At 42.5% G+C, this 25,908-nt stretch overlaps 1 protein-coding gene across 2 annotated transcripts in view; it reads right to left on the bottom strand.

Annotated features, from left to right (window-relative positions):
• TTYH3 (tweety family member 3) overlaps nucleotides 1-25,908 on the bottom strand; it is a 184,521-nt gene that overhangs the window by 60,931 nt on the left and 97,682 nt on the right. For both annotated transcript variants that reach the window (XM_043979855.1, XM_043979856.1), the window contains exons 2-4: nucleotides 18,475-18,644; nucleotides 5,005-5,116; nucleotides 1,869-2,089 (exon numbers count right to left, since the gene is read on the bottom strand). In XM_043979855.1, the coding sequence (XP_043835790.1) occupies nucleotides 1,869-2,089; nucleotides 5,005-5,116; nucleotides 18,475-18,644 (503 nt within the window). The remainder of the gene's footprint in view (nucleotides 1-1,868; nucleotides 2,090-5,004; nucleotides 5,117-18,474; nucleotides 18,645-25,908) is intronic.

The following is a 25,908-nucleotide window of genomic DNA, read 5'->3' as shown; positions in this document are numbered from 1 at the left end:
TTGTTTGTTTTTTGTGAGGCAATTGGGGTTAAGTGACTTGCCCAGGGTCACACAGCTAGTAAGTGTCAAGTGTCTGAGGCTGGATTTGAACTCAGGTACTCCTGAATCCAGGGCCAGTGCTCTATTCACTGCGCCACCTAGCTGCCCCTAACTGGGTGCTCTTAAACTGTTTTTTGTGACATAGACACTTTTGGTCATATTAATGTTTTTAAATACATAAAATTACAAAGGAAACCAAGTATATTATGAAAAAATGTTATTTTTATTAATTATTTTATTAATTTTATTTTTCCCATCCAAGTTCACAGACCCCCCCCCCCACCCCCCCGGCCCTGAAATCTATCCATGGACCCCTTAGGAGTCCATAGACTGAAGATTAAGGACACTTGGTCTAAACAGAAAATTTCCATGCAGAGAAAAGAACAGAAGGAAAGCCAAAACAGAAGTAGGCCAGCTTTGAAAACTTCAGGTTTGAACTTCTTGTTATTGTTGTTACTGAGTTGTTTCAGTCATGTCCAACTCCTCATGACTCCATTTTGAGGTTTCCTTGGCAAAGTTTGCTATTTCTTTTTCCAGCTCATATGATGACCAACTGAGGCTAACAGGGTTAAGTGACTTGCTCAGGGTCACGCTGCTAGGAAATGTCTGAGGTTGGATTTGAATTCATGATGAGTCTTCCTGATTCTAAGCCCAGTACTCTATTCACTGCATCAGCTGCCCTTGAACTTATCATGTATTACAAAAAAAAAAGCAAATTGTGCACAACAGAGATCTGCAGTCTTATGTACAATCATCTTTTCTATTCTACTATGCATCTGCAAGGCAGCTAGATGGTGCAGTGGATGGAAGACTCTTCATGAGTTCAAATCCAGCATCAGACACCTACTAGCTGGGTGATCCCAGGCAAGTCACTTAACCCCATTTGTTTCAGTTTCTTCATCTGTAAAATGAGCTGGAGAAGAAAATGGCAAACCACTCCAGTATCTTTGCCAAGAAAACCACAAATGGAGCCATGAAGAGTCAGACACTACTGAAATGACTGAACAACCACAACAATGTATGTGGAAATGCTCATTCTATTTGGTGCTTGTTAAATTCAAAATAAATTCTTTTTAAATGAATCTTGGGCTTTGGTGGGAGAGATCTTTCTAAGCCAGTACTTTGCCAGGCACCCTTTACATTACACTTGGCCTGCTCCTCCAATCTCTGATAGCAAAAGATTTTTAAACTTCAAGTTATGAACACAACGGAAGTCTGAAGTGGCCAGATCTTCCCAGGGCCTCGGCTCTATCCAGGGGCTCAACATGTTCAGCAGAGAAACAATTTCCATTAGAGGACAGAGAACCAGGCAGAGATCATAGAGGCTGGCTGCTCCAACCAAGCTAGATGTCCCCTAGGACCAAGCTCATCCTATAAGGTAGTCATGCCCAGCATGATAACTAAGGTAGGACAAGATAAGTGTGTGGTTTAGGAGACAAAATCGGAGGGGGCATGTCCTGGTAAGCAGTGTTCAGAACAGAGAGCCAGAGAAAATGAAAGAGGAGATCTTTTCTCTACTTCTCTCCTCCCTGGTTCCTTCCCAAGGGCCTCAATCCCCTTCCAAAATAGCTATTCCTTTCCCATGCCCACATAGATGCTTGCTAGTGTCAATGCCCATCCTGCCTCCTCTCTCCTTGGTCCTACTGTCTCCAACCCTCTCCTGACTCTCTGCTTCTGCCCATCCAGAAATGTTTTCCTAGCCCCCACCCAATAAACCATGAACAAGAAAGGGCATCAATGTCACCAGTGCCCAAAGCAGGCTGGTAAAGGAAAACTGACCTCAGAAGGCAGCCCAGATGAGCCAGAGCTTAAGAGAAGGCTATTCTTACCTGTACCAGTCATAGAGGTCGACCTGGATGGCCAGATCTTCCAGTGACACGCCGCTATTCCTCCAGAAGGGGATCTCCGTGGTCTGCCGGACCAAGTCATACAGAAGCCCTTGGAGTTTCTGGACAATGTGCAGATAGTCAGTATGTTTCGTGTAGAGTTTCTCCAGGGTCTGAAGGCTGGTCTCCACCGTCTGATTGAGAGCCATTGTGGTGTCTGTCACCTGAGGAGGAGAAATGATATCAGGGAGGAAGAGGACAGGGCAGATGATGAGTTCTGGGTGGCCATGGAGTAAGGGGCCAAGTGGTAGAGCTGGTCCTGGGGCTAGTTTTATAAACTTAGTATGTTACCTCTTCAAGGCGGGGGCGGGGGTTATTTGTAAAGATACCAATAGTTTTGGTATTGAGAGACAATGAGGGGGGAGCAGTGGATAAAGCGCTAGACTTGGAGTCAAGAAGATCTGAGTTCAAAGCTGGCTGGGTAACTAACTGAGCAAGTGTGCCAAAGTTTTCTTCATTTGTAAAATGATAGTAATAACACCTACTTCCTGGGGTTGTTGTGAAGAGGAAAATGATAGAATATTTGAAGTGCTCCTCAAACCATAAATCACTATGTCAATGCCAGCGATTATTAGCTACTGGTGGGAAGAGCACTGGATTTTGTGGCTTTGGGCAAATCACTCCCCACCTCCCCAACACACAGCTTCCTCAAGTGAGGGGGTTCCTTTAAGCAATCATGAAGTTACAGGATGAGAAAGATGAAGGGGCCATTGAGTATAACCCTCTCCCCCATTTTTTTCTTTTCTTTTTCTTTTATTCTTTTGTGTGTGTGTGTGTGAGGCAATTGAGGTTAAGTGACTTGCCCAGGGTCACACAGCTAGTAAGTGTCAAATGTCTAAGGTCGAATTTGAACTCAGGTCCTCCTGACTCCAGGGCTGGTGCTTTATCCACTGTGCCACCTAGCTGCCCCAAAAATGTTTTTGGTTTTGTTTTTTTTGTGGGGCAATGGGGGTTAAGTGACTTGCCCAGGGTCACACAGCTAGTAAGTGTCAAGTGTGAGGCTGGATTTGAAATCAGATCCTCCTGAATCCACGGCCGGCACTTTATCCACTGTGCCACCTAGGTGCCCCCCCTCCCCATTTTGAAGGTAATGGAATTAAGGCTGAGGGAAGTAAAGTGAACTGCCCAAGGTCACACAAGTAGCATATATCAGAATCTGGATTCGAACCCAGCTCCTTCAACTGTAATATCTGTGTTCTTTTCTGTACAACTTTAACATTATTCCACTTGAAGGTCCCTGGGGGAGGAGGGGAGTGATTACTTGCCTCACCTAGAGGTCAGTGATAGCTCAGAGGTAAAATGGAAGCCCTGACTCCCACCCTGACCCTGACCCCAACTGAAGAACCCCAGAGATGCTGACAGGGGCACGCTGAGAGGTGAATCACAAGATCTGCCATTCAGATAATTTGAAATATGTCACTTGGACAAAGCCACTCATTAAGGAATCTCCTCTGCTTATTGAAAAGTTCTGGTACTATCACTTTTTTTCCAGCAGTGTTAACCAGAAGCTGTTGCTTTACACCCACCCCTACCCTATTCACACACCTCCTCTTCTCTCTCACCCTCACACCCACACAAAACTCACCTTTCCCTCTCATATATACAACTTCCACCTCTCTTATACACACACATATCCCTCTCCATTTCCCCCCCAGAAATGCAAATCTACCTGTCTCTCCACTTCTTTTTTTTCCCTTCATAGACTGTTGGATCATGGACCTACAGCTAGAAGATACTTCCGAGATCATTTAAGCCAATACTCTCAATTTATATGAGGAAAGGTTGAGACTTGTAGAGGTTAAGTGACTTGCCCAAAGTCACACGGGTAGGAAGAATCAAAGATGGGATTTGAACCTAGACCCTCAATTCTAGAGTCAATGCCTTTCCCATTATAATAATTATATTATTATAGCATATAACATACAACTATATAATATATAATACATTAACATAATATAGTATATATTGACAAATATTTATTGATGACCTACTATTAACATAATATAGTATATATGACAAATATTTATTGATAACCTACTATGTGCAAAGGGCCCTATCTAGGATGGTGGGAAGTTTACAAAACATGAGACAAATCAAGTGACAATTTGTAAAGTCTTCAAATGCATTACATAGTCAGTCAACAAGTATTTACTTCATGCTTCCTTTGTGGCAGGAACCATGGAAGAGCTGGGAATACAAAGGCACAAACCATTCCTGCCCTCAAGAAGTTTACATTCTAATGGGGGAGACAACATATCATTATCTCATTTAATCCTCACAACAACCAAATGAGATCAACAAGCATTAAGTGCCTATAGATTATATATTATATATCTTATTTCCATTATAATATCCTTATATAATATATTGACATAATATAGTCTATAACATTATAGGCAATATATTATATATGTCATTTCCATTATAAAATTGTATTATTATGCAATGTATTATACAACTATATAATAGGTAATATATTAATATAATATAGTCTATAATGTTTTAGGCTATATATTGTATAGTTTGCTATTTCCATTATAATTATGTTATATGTAACATATTATACAACTGTATGATATACAATATGTTAATATAACATATGGTCTATAATCTTATAGACTACATTATAGATTTTATTGTTTCTAGTATAATAATTATACTATTATTATATAACTTCCATCTCTGTCTTTCCATTATATACAGACACCCCTTATTTTTGCCCACACAAGACCAAATCTCCCCCTACTCTTACGCATACATACTCCAAAGCTCACTTCTCTGCATCCCCCTCATCCATCTCTCCCACTCACACACACAAGCACAGCCCCCCCCCACACACACAGCCAATGAAACATATCATTTGGCTTGCAAATTGTAGCACTCAGCATGAGGTTTCTTGGGAATAGGAAGAAAGAATACAGAAAACTTTCTCTCTCTCACCAAGGCCATGACAACCCTTACTCTGAAGGCCAAAGTGGAGAGAGATGCACTGAATATCCTTAAAAGAGATGGCTTCTTCTCTTGGCTCTCCCCCCCCAACCCTACAGTCAGTTCCCAGGTCCTTCTCCCCACAAGTTACCCGATCCTGGACTCCAGCCACAGTGCGGTTTGCATGGCGAAGCGAATATGTGACCCGGTGAATGCCGTCGCTGGTCTCTCCATTGCCATAGAATCCCACGGCGATGCCAGCACTAAGGAGAAGGGTCAGAAGCTGGTTAGGAAAATGCTCATTCACCCAACAATTGACAAGTTCTCTCTCCCACCAGGAATAGCCTTCCCAGCACACAAACTGAAATTATAGTTGAGAAGAAAGAGGAAGTCAAAGTAAGACTCTGTAGCCCTCCAGGGGGACCAACTGACTTTAACTTCAGGTAACAGGAGCCCCAAATACTCAGAAGGGAAGGAAACCGAATCAATCAAATGACAAATATTTATTGATGACCTACTATGTGCAAAGGGCCCTGTCTAGGATGGTGGGAAGTTTACAAAACATGAGACAAATCAAGTGACAATTTGTAAAGTCTTCAAATGCATTACATAGTCAGTCAACAATTATTTACTTCATGCTTCCTTTGTGGCAGGAACCATGGAAGAGCTGGGAATACAAAGGCACAAACCATTCCTGCCCTCAAGAAGTTTACATTCTAATGGGGGAGACAACATATCATTATCTCATTTAATCCTCACAACAACCAAATGAGATCAACAAGCATTAAGTGCCTACTGTGTAGTCACATTATCGCCATTTTAGAGAAATGGAGAAACCAAGGTTCAAAAAGGTTCAGGGGCTGGACTCTTTCCTCCCATGACCTTATATTTATTTCATCAATATTTTGTATATCCTTATACATTTTCTATTCCAATGAGTTAGCTCCTTAATGGCAGGGACAGAACCTAGCAATAGAACCATGAGATCTCAGATCTCAGATTTAGAGCTGAAAGGGAAGCCACTGAATCCAACCCCTTAATTATACAGCTAAGGAAACTAAGGCAAACAGAGGTTAAGTGACTTGCCCAGGGCCACACAGCTAGTAAATTCAAACTAGTGTCTTCTCGACTCCAGGGTGAGCGGTCTTATCTATTAAGATACTTAGCTGTAGACATTTAATAAATCCTGGAAGATTGAATGATCATCGCCCAAATCACACAACTCCTAAGTGACAGAAGAAGGATTGGAACCTAGACCTTTTCTGTCTCTAAGTTCAATTCTCTTTCAATTAAATCATGCTGCCTTTCATGACAGGCTCCCTGTTCTGCAGGAATTTATTATCTAGGTAGAGAAACCGGAAAGACATAAAATTAATTCAAGGTGATTTAGGCTAAGTATTAGATGAACAGTGACATAGAAATTGGAGAGAGGCAAGTGGAGACAGACCTAGATAGAAATGGCTATGGGTTAGGGGCTGGAATCAGAAAAGATTCCATCAAAGATGTGGGACCTCAAAGTTGGGTTGAATTTAAATAGACCCAGAGTAGAGGAGGCGTGCTATAGTGTGAACAGGGCATTGTACTCAATGTCAGTCTAGCTCATTTTACAGATAAAGAAACTGAGGCAAATAGGGTTAAGTGACTTGCCCAGGGTCACACAGTGTCCACAATTCTGAGGACAGAATTGATCTCAGGAAGACAAGTCTTCCTGATTCTAGGCCCAGTGCTCTATCTACTTGGCTCTATCCACTAGCTGTCCCTTGACTTGACTCTAACTTGGGAAGGGAGGGGGAGGAAGTACTGGGAAAGCTTCCCTGTTGATTCACAAAGTAAGAGCTTCTTTGCATCAGAAACAATCTCAGAAAATCATCTAGTGCTGGGGTTCTTGTGTTTTTGTGTGTGTCATGGACCCCTACTCAGAATGTTTTTCAATGTATAATATATTTATATGATGCCAATATAAGATTTATAAGATGCCAATTTTATTGAAGCATAGTTATTAAAAATGTCTTTTAAGTTAATGGACTCCAGGTTAAGAACACCAGTAGTCCAATCCCCTCATTTTATTTTATTTTATTTCTTTTTTTTTTTTTGTGAGGCAATTGGGGTTAAGTGACTTGCCCAGGGTCACACAGCTAGTAAGTGTTAAGTGTCTGAGGCCGGATTTGAACTCAGGTACTCCTGACTCCAGGGCCGGTGCTCTATCCACTGTGTCACCTAGCTGCCCTCCCTAAAGAATCGAACGCCACCAACTCATCCAGAATTATAGGACCTTCAAAACTGGAGGCCTTCAAAACCCTCCAATTCTCAGGAGAAGCATTAACTAATTTGCCTGTGTAATTACCACCTTACACTCCAGGAGGAGAGAAGGGATGCTATTTTGGGAAACCCGGTCTCACTATCTCTGCTCCACACCCCCAATACTCCCTCCCAACTTTATTCCCTTTGAGTTTGGTTACTCATTATATACTGACCACTAGGGCTTCTTATCTTCAACGCTTTATACCTTGAAACTGCTATAATAAAAGTAAGAGTTCTCTTCTGCCCTAGGGCCCACCCAACTATTGAGAATCATAGAGACCTTAGAGATTATGTAGTCTGGTCCACACATGATAGGGAAGAAGACATTTAGGCCCAAGGGAGAAGGGGCTTGCCTAAATTCCTACAATGAGTTAGTGGCAAAACTAAGACTCAGGTTCTCAATCCAGAACCCCATCTCTGATGGAGAAACTAGGTCGAAGTGAGGACGGTTGTCCTCCCTTGCAACAACCTAAAAAGGCAGGAAATGCCTTGTGTCCCCCTAAATATTCCAAATAGGTTTTGATTATGTAGCTAAGCGGAGTGGGACAGAATGCTAGACTCAGAGTAAGAAGTTTATATCCTGCCTGAGATCCTCACCGATTGTATAATCCTGAACAACTCATTCACCTACTCTCAACTTCAGTTTCCTTATCTATAAAATAGGGATAATTTTAGCATCTACCTCACAGGGTTGTTAGGAGATAACATACATGAACTCTTTGCAAACCTTAAAAGCACCATAGTGCTTATCTACATCTATTATATTATTTTATTATATATTTATATTATTTATATGTTTGCTGTTATTAGCATTTACTAACTCATTATGGCTTTGTCTTCCATCATTTTCTCTCACCTTCCTTGAAACTATTCTCCATATATTCTCCAGCATGTTTCACCCTAGAGTTAAAGGTTTGATAAGTTTATTCTCCGTTATATTAAATAATACCTTTCCTTTCATATCATTCTAAACTCATCTTGTTTGGAGTTCAAAGAGAATACCTTCCTAAATGTAGAATTTGGATTTGGTGAACTAAGCCCCCGATTGTCCTTATCAACGTTGTATCTCATCTCCATATTTCCAAACAGAAGTGTTAGGGACATGCTATAAAACTTGCAATAATAGTAATAGTAATAATAATAATAATGATAGCTAGCATTTATAGAGTGCTTTAAGATTTGTAAAGTGCTTTACAAATATGTCATTTTCCATCAATCAATAAACAGTTATTAAGCACCTACTAAGTTCCCAGACACTGTGCTAAGCCTCAATCTCAACCCTCAACAGGTAGGTGCTATTATTATTCCCATTTTATAGATATGGAGATGAGGAAGACAGAAGTTAAGTGATTTAGCCAGGGTTATACAGCTAACAAGGTAGGATTAGAACTCAAGTCTTCCTAACTCCCAGATCAGTTCTCTAATTAGGGTACCACCCAACTTGCTTAATAATCAATTGGGTATATAAGGAAGAAACACCAAAGAAAGGAATAAGGAAAGCCTAGTGAATAAAGACCAAATTCTTTAGCTTAGCCTTCAAAGTATTTCATGATCTGGTTCTCACCTACATTTAAATCTTGACTCACACTACTCCCACTTCTGGTGCACGACATGGTAACAAAGCCATCCAAACTCACCTTTTCCAAACAAAACCCTGTTGAAATCCTACAATCTTCAAAGCTCAGTTCAAATGTCTTTGTCATGAAGTCTTCCTTCATTCCTGCCCACTGACACCAACCCAGTGATCTTTTCTTCCTCTGGTTTCTGGAAGCACTTTGCTTATACCTCATTTATGCACCCAGACACACACTTACAAGATCACTCCCTGGATTGGGAGTCAAGAGCCAGGGACTGTAGCCATAGCTCGGCCACTGACTGTGTGATCCTGAGCCAATCACTTTCCCTGATTGGGACTAATTTTCTTTATCTGTATAATGATGGCACTGAACAACATTATTTACATATCTATGCTTCTTTCAGTGTATCAAAGGAAAAGCTATTTATGTAAGACACAGAATGAGTGAGGTTCTCCACAGTGGCCACCCCTGGGGTTTAAGTCTGATTTGCAGGTGTCACAGGTCACAAGTTCATCTCTCCAGGTCCCAGCTCAAGATGTTCTGCTTATTTCTACTCATCCTTGGTGACCACTTACCAAACCTGGAATATAATTCCCTTAGGCCAGAGCTAACTGGCTTGAAGTAAAGCTTTGCACTATAGCAATGATTTTGGAAAGGGTAGGGGGAAGTTTGGGGTGGGGAAATATTCCCAGACTGGTCCCCTTCTCAACCAGTCATAATGGCCCTGAGGTCATCTACTGGTACAACTGCAGTGGGAAAGGGAATGATCCTGTCCTCACCCCAATTTGGGTAGTAGAGGGGAAGACTACCTCTATCTGATGTCACACTTTCCTCTATTCCCCACTATGTCAACTGTTTTTGTCTAGGGTTAAAATATTCCTAGTCACAACTCTGCTTAGGACCCAGGGAAATCAGGAGAACTCAAAATGCATCTTCCTCCAAGAAGTCTGCCTTGATTCTAGTAATGTATGACCTCTCTATTCTTAAGGATTTGGTAGTACTTAGACCATCTATTATTTATCTATATGTTGTTTAGATAGTTCACAAGCTAAGTTAGTCAGTGTAGGTAACCAATTACTCAAAAGGGGGCAGAGGTAGGGGTGAGGTCTCTCCATTAAGATGAACTGCACTGCTGTTCTGCCTTAGTAGAGAGGTAATGTCAATTCCTATAGCTGAAAAAGACATCATTGTGACCCACCTGGTGATAAACTTGTCAAAACTTATCTAGACTGGTCCATGAATTATAGGTATCTAGTTTTCCACCAGGAAAAGGGCATTGGTGTTTTTGTTGTTTATTTTTTTACCTTTCTTTTTAAAATAGTATTTTATTTTTTCCAATTACACATAAAGATACTTTTTAGCATTCTTCTTTTTTTATTTTTTATTTTTGCGGGGCAATTGGGGTTAAGTGACTTGCCCAGGGTCACACAGCTAGTAAGTGTCAAGTGTCTGAGGCCAGATTTGAACTCAGGTACTCCTGAATCCAAGGCTGGTGCTTTAACCACTGCGCCACGTAGCTGCCCCTTGGCATTCGTTTTTATAGGATTTTGAGTTCCAAATTTTTCTCCTACCATCTTTCCCCTCCCTCTTCCCTAAGACAGTAAGCAATTTGATATGTTATTTATGTGCAATCATGTAAAACATATGTCCGTAATAGTCATATTGTGAAAGAAAAAACAGACCAAAAGAAAAAAAATAAAAAATAAAGAAAGTGAAAATAATATGTTTCCATTTACATTCAGAATCCATCAGTTCTTTCTCTGGATATGGAGAGCATTTTCCATTATGAGTCCTTTGGAATTGTCTTGGATCATTGTATTGTTAAGGAGAGCTAAGTCAATCTCAGTTGATTATTTCACAATGTTGCTCTTATTATGTACTATGTTCTCATGGTTCTTCTCACTTCACCCAGCATCAGTTCATGTAAGTTTTTCCAGGTTTTTCTGAAATCTGCCTGCTCATCATTTCTTATAGCACAATAGTATTCCATTATAAAAATATACCACAATTTGTTTAGCCATTCTCCAACTGATGGGCATCCCTTCAATTGTCAATCATTTACCACCACAAAAAGAGTTGCTATAAATATGTTTGTACAAGTGGGTACTTTTCTCTTTTTTATTATCTTTATTATCCCTGGTAGTGGTACTGTTAGATCAAAAGGTATGCACAGTTTGATTGCCCTTTGGATACAGTTGCAAATTGCTCTCCAGAATAGCTGGATCAGTTCGCAACTCCACCAACAATCACAGGGCATTGTTTTACAAAACAATGTTACTTTATAATTTTCTAAGGTATTTCATGGGTTTATTTCAGAGGCCTAATGATGACATAGGCTAGGCACTTCCTGACAAAGAAGTGATGGCTACCAGGTGCAGAATGATATATAATATTAACACAACTAATGCAGGAATTTGATTTTTGACTATCGATATCTGTTAAAAGGGTATTGTTTTTCCAAAGGAGAGAGGGGAAGTAGGAGGGAGAAAAAAATAAAATTTATTTGGTTCCTTGAAAAACATTTAAATTAAAAAATAGTTTCTTGAATATATATGTACATGAAACATTATTAATTTATATAATTTTATATGATTTATATAATTTAACTCCCCAACCAAACTGTAAACTCTTTGAGGGGAGGAACCCATTTGTAATTATTACATAACTAAACTTTCTTTATATCCTGCTCTGCCCCTCCCCAACAAACTTCAACTTAGAATCACAGGATGTTAAGAACAGGAAGGAACCCTAGACTTCATTCTGTCCAATCTCTCTCATTTTATAGATGAAGAAATAGAAATTCTAGGGGCAGCTAGGTAGCTCAGTGGATAGAGCACCAGCCCTGGAGTCAGGAGGCCGCGAGTTCAAATCCAGCCTCAGACACTTGACACTTGCTACTTGTGTGACCCTGGGCAAGTCACTTGACCCCAATTGCCTTACCCTCCCCCCCAAAAAAATAGAAATTCTGAGATACTTTGTGTTATCCAGGGCCAAAAAGGAGAGGAAAGAGCAGAGCTGAAACTGGAAAGCAGGTCTGACCCCAATCTAATGCTCTCTCCACTACAGCCTTAGTACCTCCCTCACCAGCAGAGTGTGCAGTATGCAGTAGGTGCCCAATAAGTCTTTGTTGAATGAAATGGGTCAAATGTGATGATAGAAGACTAGGTTTGTGACATCTTTTGTGTCACCCCTTTGACAGTTTATGAACTCCTAAGGAGAATGTTTTAAAATACAAAAAATAAGGGGCAGCTAGGTGGTGCAGTGGATAGAGCACCGGCCCTGGAGTCAGGAGTACCTGAGTTCAAATCCGGCCTCAGACACTTAACACTTACTAGCTGTGTGACCCTGGGCAAGTCACTTAACCCCAATTGCCTCACTAAAAAAAATAAAATAAATAAAATAAAATACAAAAAATAAAAAACATAAGTTTACAAAGGAAATAAATTATATTTCATACAATTATCAAAATCCATCCATCTAAATCCATCTAAAGATCGCAGTTTAGAACCCCTGTCTAGACCCTTATCTGAACCAAGCCCCTTTCCAGGCACAAAAATCACCTTGTCAAATTGTTTCCCTGACACATCAAGATGACCAGGACATCAGTAAACAAGCAAGACACAGCAACAGAGACAGAGGTTAAAATAGAAAAAGTGACAGAAACATAAGAATAGAGACAGCGCTCTAGAGATGGAAACGACACCATCAGGGATATGAAAGAGGCTCTGACCAAACCTAGGGGCTGCACGGTAGAGTGGGAAATACACCAAATTTGGATTCACAGAATGTGAGTTCAACCCCAGGCTCTGCTATTTAATACTTTTGTGTCTTTGGACAAAACACTTAACTCCCTCGGTCTTCCTTAGTTTCCTCATTAGTGAAACAAGGGGGTTGGACTTACTGATGACTTTTCAAGTCTCTTCCATTTGTAGATTTGCTCATATTATAAAATCAAAAGCATTTGGAAGAAGGGCTTGGTTTTAGGGACAGGAAGCCTCCAGTTTTGCCAGGGTAGACTTGGTTTTGTATGGAGCGAGACTAAGAAAGCAAGAAGCTTAAGAACAAGGAGGGGGAAGAGGAGAGGGTTCCCAGAAAATTCACAGAAGCCCTGGCTGGTGGGCTCCCCCTGGGGCCCTGCTGGCAGACTGGGGAGCTGACTCCTTACTGATGCATATGGAAGGCTGCCACACACAAGCCAGGAAGGGGCAAAGAAATGGGGCCCTGAGGTGCTGTCCATCTCCACCAGAGCAAATCAAAGTGATCCTAATGCGTACTGTCGAAGCACTTAGTATCAGTAATGGGCCTCTGATGACTCCTGGAGAAGAAGTGAACCACTGGAGGCCATTATCAGAGAAAGGAAAGAAGCTATGTGCTGAGGGGTAGCAATGTCAAGGCAACTCAGAGACTGAGTTGGGGGGAGGGGCAGTGATAACAATGTTTAGAGATGAATCTGTGATACCATCATTTTATTAGAGGTATGGGGCAAAAGAACCTATGGAACACTATTTCTAGAGTCAAAAGATTTGGGCTGAAGTCCTAGGTGTGCCATTTATTATTGTTATTGGGTTCTTTTTGGTTTTCGGGGGCAATAAGGATTAAGTGACTCACCCAGGTTCACACAGCTAGTAAGTGTCTGAGACCAGATTTGAACTCAGGTCCTCTTGACTCCAGGGCTGGTGCTCTATCCACTATACCACTCAGCTGCCCCTTTGCCATTTGTTATTAATTGTGCAGCCACAGGCAAGTCACAGACTTTCTGAGCCTCAGTTTCCTCATCTCTAAAATGAGAATGATAATAATATTTTCACTCCCTAACCTCATAGGGCTGGTTTAAGGAAAAGTATCTGATAAACCAAAGAGCATCATATAAATGGGAGTCACTATCAGGAGAGGTAGTATGGTATAGTGGACAGTAAACCAGGAAGACCTGGGTTCAAATCCTACCTCTGATAAATACTGGGAAAGTCAGTTAACCCTTTAATACTCTGGGAAACCTAGAAGAAAACAAAGCTGCAGAGGAGCTACTGACTTGTATCTAGTATAGAGGGAGTTTTCTCACTTGGGAGTTCCCCATAACCAATGAAATCACAGGTCCTGTCTCTATCATCCTCATCATCATGTGGGTTGCTATAGTACTTCCTGAATAGAGAGATCGTTGAGTCTGTTGTGGTAAGACAAGCCCAAAGGCTGATGAGAAACTAGTAATGGCCAGGATAGAGGGGAACTGGACCCTGACTTTTATCTTCTGCATACACCAGAGGTTGTCCAACATACCGAGTCCAGATTAAAATGTAATTGGGAAACATTTAACAAAACAAACACAAATATAACAAAACACATAATGTAATATAACATTTTGAAACTCAGGCAATGTGTAGCTTGCAGGGATTTTTATTGTTGTTGAGTCGTTTCCATGGTGTCTGACTGTTCATGACCTTGTCTGGGGTTTTCTTGGCAAAGATACTAGAGTGGTTTGCCATTTCCTTCTCTAGCTCATTTTACAGATGAGGAAACTGAGGCAAACAAGGTTAAATGACTTGCCTAGGTTCACACAGCTAGTAAGGGTCTGAGGCCAGATTTGAACTCAGGAAGAGGAGTCTTCCTGACCCTAGGTCTGGTGCTCTATCCACTGCACCACTTGGCTGGCCCATATACTGATTAGTGGCCATGACTGCTAGGCTGCTATTTGAGTCTGATCCCAGTGGCCGTAGGCTCACAGTGGCAAGAGAGGCTGATGTTGGTGCAGAGGAAAAAATCAATTATTGTTTTCACCTGCCTGTTCACTTCTGAAATACTCCTCTTATGTCTTACCCACCCCTGAAACCTGGACCATTCTCCTGCCAAGCCCAGCAAGCAGTCCCCCTGCCTCCTCTCAGCTGAGGTCTCCCTAGGACATTCATTCTGCATTAACAATAGCTTCGGGAGTCTGCAGGCAGGGTAGCAACAGCAGCAGCCTCCAAGAAATTGCTACCACCAAGCATCGGGCTAAAAATAGGAGTGGGGAGGACTCCTGGAAGAAAGGGTTAGGAACTATGGCACCTGCAGAGGATCAGGATTAGCTCCCATGGCAGCTGATGCTTGCTAACTAACTAGAGGAAAGCCCTCCAGCTTTGGCAGGGATGGAGGGCGTGGGAATCCTGGCTTCCTGCAGCTCTGCCTCCTCCTGCCTGGGCCAAGATGGTACTGGGTGGGGCATCCTAGGAACAGCAGGCTGGGTCACGGAAGCAGCCATTCCCCCTTGCCCCCCAAATCGGGGAAACTGGGCCTCCAGAGGCTGATCCATCTCTGGATTTTGCCGCTCCCCAGTGCTGTGGATTCGCTTGGTGTCTCAGCAACTGTTCCTACAAAGGGGTGGGGGCACAGGGGGGCTCCCTATTGCCTTTGCCAGTGCCTCGTTACAATGAAGGACTGAAAATACCCAAATGATCAGAGCTAACCTCAAGCAGAGCAGCCTGCCTTTGTCCCTAATGAGGACTTCTGAAAACCCCAGGGTAACCTATCAGCAGTTACATTACAGGCAATGAATCTGGGAAGGGACTTATTCCCTTCCTAGCCGTCTCATTTTCTGTCACTAGAACATCTCCCTAAAGTAGGCATGCCTATTTCATGTCATGGACCCCGTTAGCAGCCCAGTGAAGCCCTATGGCCCCATTCTCGGAAGAGCAGTTTTTAAAATGCATGAAATAAAATGCCCAGGATCACAAAAGAAACCAGTTATAATGAAATAAAAATGTATTTTTTTTCTGATCCAATATCTATGGACAGATCCCCCTGGGAGGATGTGGACCCCTGGTTAAGCATCATCCTAAAGGAAGCTGGCACACAGATGGTAAGCTCACCTGCAAGACTAATGATAAGCAGGAATTAGTTCTTCCCCCACCCCCATTTATCCAAGGGCACAGTTCTTGAAGCACTAACAAGGCACAGTTCAAGTCTGTGCTGAGTAAACAGGTGATGAGATGCTCTCTGAGCATACTGCTGTCCGAGAAGCCTGGTGCTGAAGGTGCTCGGAGGGATCATGTAGCCCATCCCCATGCCCACACTCCAGGCAGAATCAAATACCTAGCCAGGTGAGATTCCACCCCAGCTTTACTGAGACTTCTGGGAAAAGAAAACTCAATAATCCATGCCAAAGCTGAAAAGCCATCAGATGAGCCTTCCTTAAGTCTCACCCTGAGTCCCTCATGATGCAGGAGCTTAAAGCTGAACCCTCCTGCTCTGCAGAAAACAGAAAGAACCAGCACTAGTCACCTCCCTCTTAATGACATTTTTTTTTCTAGGTGAAAGGAATATTAATAAATTAAAAAATAAGTCACCTCTCTGAGTATCTACTGAATAATAAAACTGGAAGTTCTTCATCATAGGGATCAACAAATCCTGCATGCCGTGGGGACTTCTTTTTTCTTTCTTTCTTCTTTTTTTTTGTGTGTGTGTGGGGCGATCAGAGTTAAGTGACTTGACCAGGGTCACATAGCTAGTAAGTGTCTGAAGCCTGATTTAAACTCAGGTCCTTGTGATTCTAGGACCAGCACTCTATCCATTATGGCACTTAACTGCCCCATGGCCAACAAATTTCAATGTCACTCCCACTCATTTGATTCAAATGGTTTTATTGTTTGTTTGTTTTTGTGAGGCAATGGGGGTTAAGTGACTTGCCCAGGGTCACACAGCTAGTAAGTGTCAAGTGTCTGAGGTCAGATTTGAACTCAGGTCTTCCTGAATCCAGGGCCAATGCTCTGCCACCTAGCTGCCCCAGATTCAAGTGGTTTTTAAAAAAAATATGAGAAAAACTTCATTTTGCTGACTAATACATATTTACTTATTACTCTACTATCTCAGTAACCTCAGAAGGTTTGGGTGGTAGATGTAGACCTGGCCTTGAAATCAAGAAAACCCGGGTTCAAATTCTACTTCTAGCACTCGTTGTCTATGTGACTCTCGGTAAGTCACTTAACTTCTGAGTGCCCCAAGCATCTACCACTGGGAGTCCTTAATTAAGCATCCATGATTTTTCCCCACATTTTCATGGCTGTATTTCAATATGATTGGTTTCCTTTGTCATCAAAGGATTGCAAAGGAATTTAATTTTATGTATTTAAAAACATTTTTCTGAGAAAGGGTCCATGGCTTCATCAAACTACCACAGAGGGGGGCAGCTAGATGGCGCAGTGGATAGAGCACCGGCCCTGGAGTCAGGAGTACTTGAGTTCAAATCCGGCCTCAGACACTTAACACTTACTAGCTGTGTGACCCTGGGCAAGTCACTTAACCCCAATTACCTCACTAAAAACAAAAACAAACTACCACAGAGGTCCAAGACACACAAAGATTTAAGGATTCCTGCTCTAAGACTCTAAGTAGGAGAGAAAGTAAATTTCCTTATCTGAAGCTCTTTAAACCTATGAAATTACCGGTTTGATATACCCCTCCCTTCCCCTTCTAGCCCCAAACAAAACAAAACAAACAAAAAAAAAAGCAAGCAAACAAAACCACCTTTGAAAGCATCCACAACACCAGTTGACCTAGATAGCAACAAGGACCCATCCACCTAGGGTTTTATCAATGGACACACCAAACAATCTTGTCCAGCTTGAGCTATGAATAGGGTTGGTTTCATTCTTTGCATCCTCAAGGCCTGGCACACTGCCTGACAAAATGGGAGCTTAATAAATTGTTATTCAGTTGTTTTCAGTTACACCTGACTCTTTTGGGGGTACTCTTGACAAAGATACTGGGGTGGTTTACCAGTTCCTTCTTCAGCTCGTTTTACAGATGGGGAAACTAAGGCAAATAGGGTGAAGTGGCTTGTCCAGGGTAACACAGCTAGTCAGTGTCTAAGGGCAAATTTGAACTCAGGAAGATGAGTCTTCCTGACTTCAGGCCCAGAGCTCTACCCACTGTGCCCCCTAGCTGCCTGCTTAATACATACTTGTTGATTAATTGGGGACCAAAGCTTCCATCCAAATACAGATGGCACAGTAAGTATCCAGATGTGCTCTTTGACACTTTAGGGGTAATAGCAAAAGGAAAGCACTAAGATGCAGGAGGTCTGGGAGAGCTGAAAGGGGATTAGAAAAGAAGCCAGGAGGAAATGCATTATCAATGCATTACAATAACATGCTACCATTTGTTTTGTTTTGTTTTGGGTTTTGGCGGGGCAATGAGGGTTAAGTGACTTGCCTAGAGTCACACAGCTAGTAAGTGTCAGGTGTCTGAGGCTGGGTTTGAACTCAGGTCTTCCTGAATCCAGGGCCAGCGCTTTATCCACTGTGCCACCTAGCTGTCCCTCTACCATTTGTTTTTGATTTCATAGGCCATCTGAGTCCCACCAACACAGATGAGGAAACTGAGGGCCAAAGAAGCACTGCATAAGGCCAAACAGATAATAAGCACCAAAGGCAGGATTTGAACCCGTGTCATCATCTGAGGTGAGGTCTAAGCCAAGAGAGTCAAGGCAAATATGTTGAACCCTGGTTTAGCAAATCTCCTTAGCCGGGACTCATGTAGGGCCCTGGAAAGGACAGGAAAAAGAAAAGGACACCATTCTGATATCCTTCCACACTGCACACTTCACCTGGGGGAGCACCCAGGTAAGGCCTAAAACCTTGAGTTAAAAGGCCAGACATATTTGTAGCTCCCAAAGAGTCATCCACAGCACCCAGCACAGAGCAGATGCTTTACATGTGCCTAATGAGAGGAGGGGAGAGCAAGAGAACGGAGGGAGGGCCAGGGCGAGGGCTCACCTGCAGACCAGGGTGGCGATAATGACACACCAGGCTGTGCAGCAGCAGTCAGCATCGAGATGTTCCTCACTTTTCCGATGGCGACAGCACAGCCAGAAGGAGTAGAAGAGGAGGAAGAGGAGGTCCAGAGCCAGGCAAGATAGGGCTACACTACCCAGCAGCAACAGCGCCTGTGAGGAGAGAGAGGGGAGATCCATTATAAAATCATTGGTCATCAAGGCCAACGTTTGGATTTTACAAATGAGGAAACAGGGACTCAAGAGAGGTTAAATGATTTGTCCATGTTCACATAGTAAGTGTCTTATGTAGGATTTGAACCCAGGTCTTCCTGACTCCAAACCCAGCGCTTGGGGGCAGCTAGGTGGGGCACAGTGGATAAAGCACCTGCCCTGGATTCAGGAGTACCTGAGTTCAAATCCGACCTCAGACACTTTACACTTACTAGCTGTGTAACCCTGGGCAAGTCACTTAACCCCCAAACAAACAAACAAACAAACAAACCCAGGGCTTTATCTGCTAGTTAGTCAATAAACATTTATTAAGTACTTACTACCTTTCAAGCACAGGGCTTGGAACACAGTAGGTATTTAATACACACTATACCACATTATTTCTAAATGTTTACTTGGGTAGAGGGATGAGCTGGAGGAGAATATCCCCCTCACCCCTGTCCCCAAGCCACTAAGGAACTTAGTGACAGAGGTGAGAGCTAAGAAGAAAGAATATGGCAGGAGGAAGGGAAGGAGATCAGGCTGGCACAGAGCTGACAGCATAGTGGTTTAGATACAAACAGCCTGCCCCACTGGCCTATTTCCTTCAATGAAGGACGCCAAGAGCAAACCAATAATTAATATTGAACACACAGGCTACTCTGCCTATGTGCAAAGTGCTTGAGAATCGTTAATTAATCTAACTCTAGGCCATCTGCAAACAAACCCCTCCTTCCTACTGCCAGAAAGCCCCGCCTCCCTCCAACTGAACTATGAGTGTCTGGGGAAACCTAGCATTCTACAGAGAAATGATATAAATAAAACTAGCTTCCTGAAAGGTTGCCATATTGTTTTCCCACCTTCCTTGACAGTTTCTTCAGTGATCTCAGTGCCACTGGCAGACCCAAGGCACTGGGGGATTGGGGGTAGGGGAGGTGGATAGGTGGAGGAGGGATAAAGGAAGAAAAGGGAGAGAGAAGAAAGAAAGGAAGCAGGAAGACAGATGGGGGTGAGGAAGGGAAGACATGCAGAAAAGAGAAACAGAGAAACAGAGTGGGACAGAGAGATGGGGGGAGGGGGAGAGCTATAGAGAGGTAGACAGAGGGAGAAAGATGGACAGAGAGAAGAAATAGCGGAAGAAAGCATCCAGTGAACCCTGACCAACTGCCTGCCTCTATATTGCCTGTCCCTAATCTCCAACACCACCATCCCTCCTCTCCTAGGTGCTTTGTGGTCATTTATTTCACACTAATTTACAACTGACCTACTACAATGCCATATTGTGGCACAGAAGGTACCCACTGGGTACCTATGGCCAATGGGGAACAAATTCTAACAGCTCTTACCAGGCTGGAACTTGGTTTGGGTATGGGCTTGGTGACAGATTGTGTGTCATCTATGGATGAGCTTAGTAGAGAGAAAGGCGCTCTCAGAAGGCTGGCCACAAGGTAACCCAGAAAGACCATCTATTTAAAGTGATGTTTGTGGATGGAGAGGGAACCCATGGTTCTTTGGTACACAGATTTCTTTCCAAGTTGCTTTGGCCTGGGTACAGAACAAGTGAACTAGTTCCTGCCTTCTAGTCTGTTGACCAACCTTTTTTCTAGACTGTCTCCTCTCCACTCCAAAATGAAGACTTACTTCAGATTCCCTTCTTTGTTTCCAAGTGAATCCTCAAGTTGGTTTCGACTCCCCTTTTCCTTGTGAAACATCTAAGTCAGGTCACTTGTGCAACAACGGCAGATCAGGGGCTATGCTACTGAGGGTGGTACATGCCTCTATGTAATTCCCTCCGCACAGCACCTAGCACAAGGTCACACATATAGGGCCTCAGTAATATTTCTTGCTACTGCTGCGGTTTACAAGACAAAGCATTTGCCTGCCCATTTTAGCACGGATCACACTAGCCCTGGGGGAGATGAATTGGCCAGGTCTCTACCCAGCCTTCCAAAGGCATGAGGAATGAATGGCAATTCCTATCAGAACTCAAATGCCTTGTTTCTCCAAAATCATCACTCACCTTTCCCAACCTTCAGTCCCTCTAGCTAAAAGAGGAATCTGACATTCAAAGAATGATTCCCATCTCAACGCTGCCTACCCTCTTAACCACGAAGAACAATGAATCACCTGAGATGAGGAGTAGAAGGACACTCCCACAGAACTTGTGTAAGCCCATTGTTAGCACTTCTTATAGTAAATGCTTGGGAAAGATTCAGCTTTTCCACTGGCTCCCATTCCGGTGTTCACTCTTTTTGTACAACTGCCAAAAAGTTTTTCCCAAGGCATAGGTCTAAACGTGTCTCACCCTCTACTCCTTAAGTTCCAAAAGCTTCCTATGACCACCAGCATCAGATAAAAAGTCCTTTGGCATTTGGACAATTTACACAAGTGACTGACAACCTGAACCCTTACTACCTTTCCAGGCTCACATTTTGCTTTCCCTCCCTCTCCTCCAATTACTCACTGGCCTATTTGTTGTTCCTTATACAAGACGTCACAATCTTCCCCATTTCCATGTTTTTTTACTGTCTTCTCCCACTACCCTTACTTGGGGGAGCAGCTAGGTGGTGCAGTAGATAAAGCACCGACCTTGGATTCAGGAGGACCTGAGTTCAAATCCAGCCTCAGACACTTGACACTTACTAGCTGTGTGACCCTGGGCAAGTCACTTGACCCTCATTGCCCTGCAAAAAACAAAACAACAAAAACAACAACAACAACAACAAACTACCCCTACTTGGTTGGCCTTTTAGAATCCCAGTCTTCCCTCAACACCCAGCTCCAACCATACCTTCTAGAAGGAGTAGGCCTTTTCTGTCCCCTCAACTGCCAGGTCCTTGCTCTCTTGGGCTGCATTTTACCTACTCTGTATGGATTTAGTACATTCCTCTTTTTTTTTTGGTCATCTTTTCTCCCCCATTGGAATGTATGCTCCTTTAAGGTAGGCACTGTTTCTGTCTCTCTTTGTAGTCTGAGAACTTAGCACAGTGCCTGGCACATAGTAATAGTTAATAAATGCTTGCTGATTCTTTGTACTATCTTTTTTCTTTTGCGGGGCAATTGGGGTTAAGTGACTTGCCCAGGGTCACACAGCTAGTAAGTGTTAAGTGTCTGAGGCTGGATTTGAACTCAGGTCCTCCTGAATCCAGGGCCAACCACTGTGCCACCTAGCTGCCCCGATTCTTTGTACTATCTTAACCATCCTATACTAGCCCTCTTCAAAACCTGCCATCCAGAGAAAGGGAGCGTGAGACTTATCAGAGAAAGTCAAAACTGCTAGCAGAGTTTCCAAAATTGCCTTTATTACAGGTATCACTTCTTTCTTCCACAGGAGGGGGAACTTCATGTTGTAGCCAACTCTCCTGAGAAGGCACACCCCTGGCCAACTCCATATTACAGGAGGAACACAAAACCTGCCACCCGAGGTCCTTCTCCCCTCAGATAAGATCAGAAGGGTAGACCAGTAGGCTTTTCTTTCACTACCCAGGAGTGCTAAGGAGTTCTTCTCATAACACTGATCTGCCAGACCATGAGATCATCACATTTAGTGAACGTGCACAAAGCACTGGGGTATGCCCTCCGACACAAAGCAGCATAAGATAATGAACCTGGCTCTAAGAGACTCAAGAATCTGAGAAAGGACTTTTTATATGCTAGTTGCCAAATGGGTGCTACAGACAATACGTCCTGGAGATTAGAGAGTAATAACCCTGGCAAAGCTCACAAGGGTCTCCAATGACTTGTGATGGGGGCGTGCTGACTTTGGCCCCGAAATCAGTATCCCTTTTGATCTGAAGCAGGAATACCGCCCCTGTCACACTCACCAACCTGCTGCTTTGCCGCTGTCTACATCCTCAGTAGTCAGAGCTTGGAGGACAAGGCTTACTAAGGTGGTGTTATTTTCTGACTGGGGCAGCAGTAAGGAGAGAAAAGAAACAGAAGCTTGATGACAAAGACTTTCTTTAAAGTTAGAGAAGACTTCCTAGGACACCACCACCCTATAAAGTCTCATTGTAAATAATTAACATTGGGGGGCAGCTAGGTGGTGCAGTGGATAGAGCGCCGGCCCTGGAGTCAGGAGGACCTGAGTTCAAAGCTGGCCTCAGACACTTAACACTTACTAGCTGTATGACCCTGGGCAAGTCACTTAACCCCAATTGCCTCACCAAAAAAAAAAATTAACATTGGGTAATCAGTGAGCCACAAACCAGGTCTTGGCTCAAACCAAAACAACCCTTTACAGTGAGTCAAAGGAGCTCTACTGACCCCAGCTTCCCAATGCTGCCAGGACCATTTTATTGTCTAAGCAGGCAGAACTGACTTCTGGGAAGGACAATCTTTTTAAGTCTGGCTTTAGATTAGGAAAAAGAAGAAATGGGAAGCCTAATGTAGGTAGGAATGGGAAAAGGAAGGGAATAAGCATTTCCATAGCATGTTCCATGTGCCAAGCACCATGCTAAGTACTTTACAAATATTATCTCATTTGACCCTCACAACAACCCTGCAAAGTAGGTACTATTATTACCACCATTTTACAGTTGGAGAAACTGAGGCAAATAGCGGTTAAGTGACTTTCCCAGGGTCACACAGCTAATTAGTGTCTGAGGCCATATATAATGACTAGAAGAAAAGGCAAGGGAAAAGTGAGGCTGAGAAAAAGGGGCAGACAGCCTCATTCTGGGTGCTGGAGTTTCACATCTAAGAAGAAAATCTCTCCATCAACTGGTAAATTCATCTTTTTGAGTCCCTCTGCCTCTCCCCTCCAAAGACTCTTTGGTTCAGACTGAGTCTCCATTCTCTACTGTCATCAATCGCACCCAGACAGGGGATGATCTCAAGTTATTGAGCCATGATACATGCATTCATCTTGAATAAATAAGAATTAGGTAAACAGCTGTTCTGATATACTCTGATTTTTTGCCTCCAAGACTGATATCCATCTACAAGGTCGTGAGAATTTAGTTTTTGAAAAAAATGTTGTAGGAGTGGTAAACAGTAAAAAGTGTTTCAAATGGTAACTCCAAAGAAGAAAAAACCAGCTTCCAGAGACAAGTTTATGTCTACCCCCACACATTAGTTGCTTACTTCACTTTGAAACAGTTTGTATAAGTCTTCCCATGCTTTTATACATTTTTCATAGTCATCTTTACCTCACAGCAAAATAATCATCTGTCATGAATGTATCATGATTTGTTGAGCCATTTCCACCCTATATTTCCTTTGTTTAGAAAATACTGTGATAGTTTTTGTTTTTACATCACTTTGATTTCCTAATATAACATACTACCCCAACCCAGCAAACCGTACCCTGTAAGAAAAAAGAAAAAAAAAAAAGAAAGGAGTAGGAAAAAAGCAGTTCAGCAAAATTAACCAATAAATCAACCAAGCTGGACAGTAGATGCAATGTTTTTACACATGCATAGTCCCTTGCTTCTGCAAAGGAAGGTGAATTTTCTCATCTCTTCCTTGGAAACAAGCTTGGTTATAATTCTTGGGCTCAGAGATCACTGCAGATGGCAACTGCAGCCATGAAATTTAAAAAAAACATTTGCCCTTTGGAAGGAAAGCTATGACACATCCAGACAGCATACTAAAAAGCAGAGACATCACCTTTCCAACGAAGATCCGTGTTGTCAAAGTTATGGTTTTTCCACTAGCATTGTATGGCTGTGAGAGCTGGGTTATTAAAAAAAAAGTGAAGTGCCACAGAATCGACACTTTTGAAGTGTGGTGCTGGGGAAGCCTATTGAGAGTCCCTTGGAGATCAAGTCAGTCAATACATAAAGAAGGTATACTTAATACTTAAAGAAAATCAGCAAGGAGATCAAATCAGTCAATACCTAAAGAAATTAATTCGGACTATTCACTGGAAGGTTAAATATTTAAGCTGAAGCTTAACTACTTTGGCCACAAAATGAGAAGACAGAACTCACTGGGGAAAATCCTGATGTTGGGAAAGATTGGAAGTGAAAAGAAAAGGGGACTATAGAGATGAGATGGATAGATAGTGTCATGAAAACAATGAACAAGCACTTAGACTTTGTGAGATGGTAGAGGACAGAAGGGCCTGGTGTGCTATAGTCCATGGGGTAACGAAGTACCAAACACAACTGAATGACAACAACAATAACAAATTGGTTATCATAATTACACAGCTTTCAGATTTTTTTTTTGTTCTTTCCATTTAAATTGTAGCAATTGTGTGTAATTGTTTTCTTTTTTTCTTTTTTTTTTTTGCAGTGACAATTGGGGTTAAGTGACTTGCCCAAGGTCAAACAGCTAGTAAGTGTCAAGTATCTGAGGCCGGATTTGAAACTCAGGAACTCCTGAGTTCAGGGCCGGTGGCTTTTATCCACGGTGGCACCTAGCCGCCCCCGTAATTGTTTTTCTTTGTCCCAGTCACTTGACTCTACATCAATTCATTAGTCTTCTCATAACTCTCTCCAATTCTTCATATTCATCATTCTTATAGCACATGAAAATTCGTTTTCATTCATGTTTCTGGCAATTTTTTAAGACATTCTCCAATTAATGGTACCTACTTTTTCCCCCAGTACTTTGCTACCAGGGAAAGTTTTGCTATCAATATTTTGGTGCAAATGGAACTTATCTTTCTTGTTTTTTCCTCTTCTTGATATACTCAGTGGTGGTATCTCTGGGTCAAAGTGTATGGACACCATCCTACATTTTCAAGGGAGGAAAAGTTTGTTGGGGACCTTCTACTCGCAATCATATAGATCTACTATATCTCTAGAAGGCAAAACAAATTAAAGCACAACTCTCCCTTTTCTATGACTATCCATCCCAACAAACGGATGGAGAGCCAAGATGATGGCCTACAACTTAAAAGTCCAACTTTTCAGAAGTTTGCTAAGTTGAAACAGCAAGATTTGGATAAGGACCAGACTTGATACAACTAGACAGTTATTTTATTCCACAACATTAATTCTCTGAGGCCCCAGGGTTTTCAGGAAATTAAATATGTCAGTCAGGATTCAGTTCTCCAAATGGACCCCCGAAGGGCACCCAAAAAAGGGACACTGCACTGGAAAACCCATGGAGAGGAAAAGAGACAATCTCACAGCCCTATGTAGACTATCTTACTTTTCCTGCCTTCATGAAAGATACAAGTGTTCCCCCATGTGTGGAGCATATTCTCTCCTCACCTCACACCTGCCTTGTAGAGCCTCCAAGCTTCTTCAAAGCATAACTCAGGTACCACCTC

This window comes from Dromiciops gliroides, chromosome 1 (assembly GCF_019393635.1).
Source record: "Dromiciops gliroides isolate mDroGli1 chromosome 1, mDroGli1.pri, whole genome shotgun sequence".
Lineage (NCBI taxonomy): Eukaryota > Metazoa > Chordata > Mammalia > Microbiotheria > Microbiotheriidae > Dromiciops > Dromiciops gliroides.
This window is presented reverse-complemented; position numbering and strand designations above follow the sequence as displayed.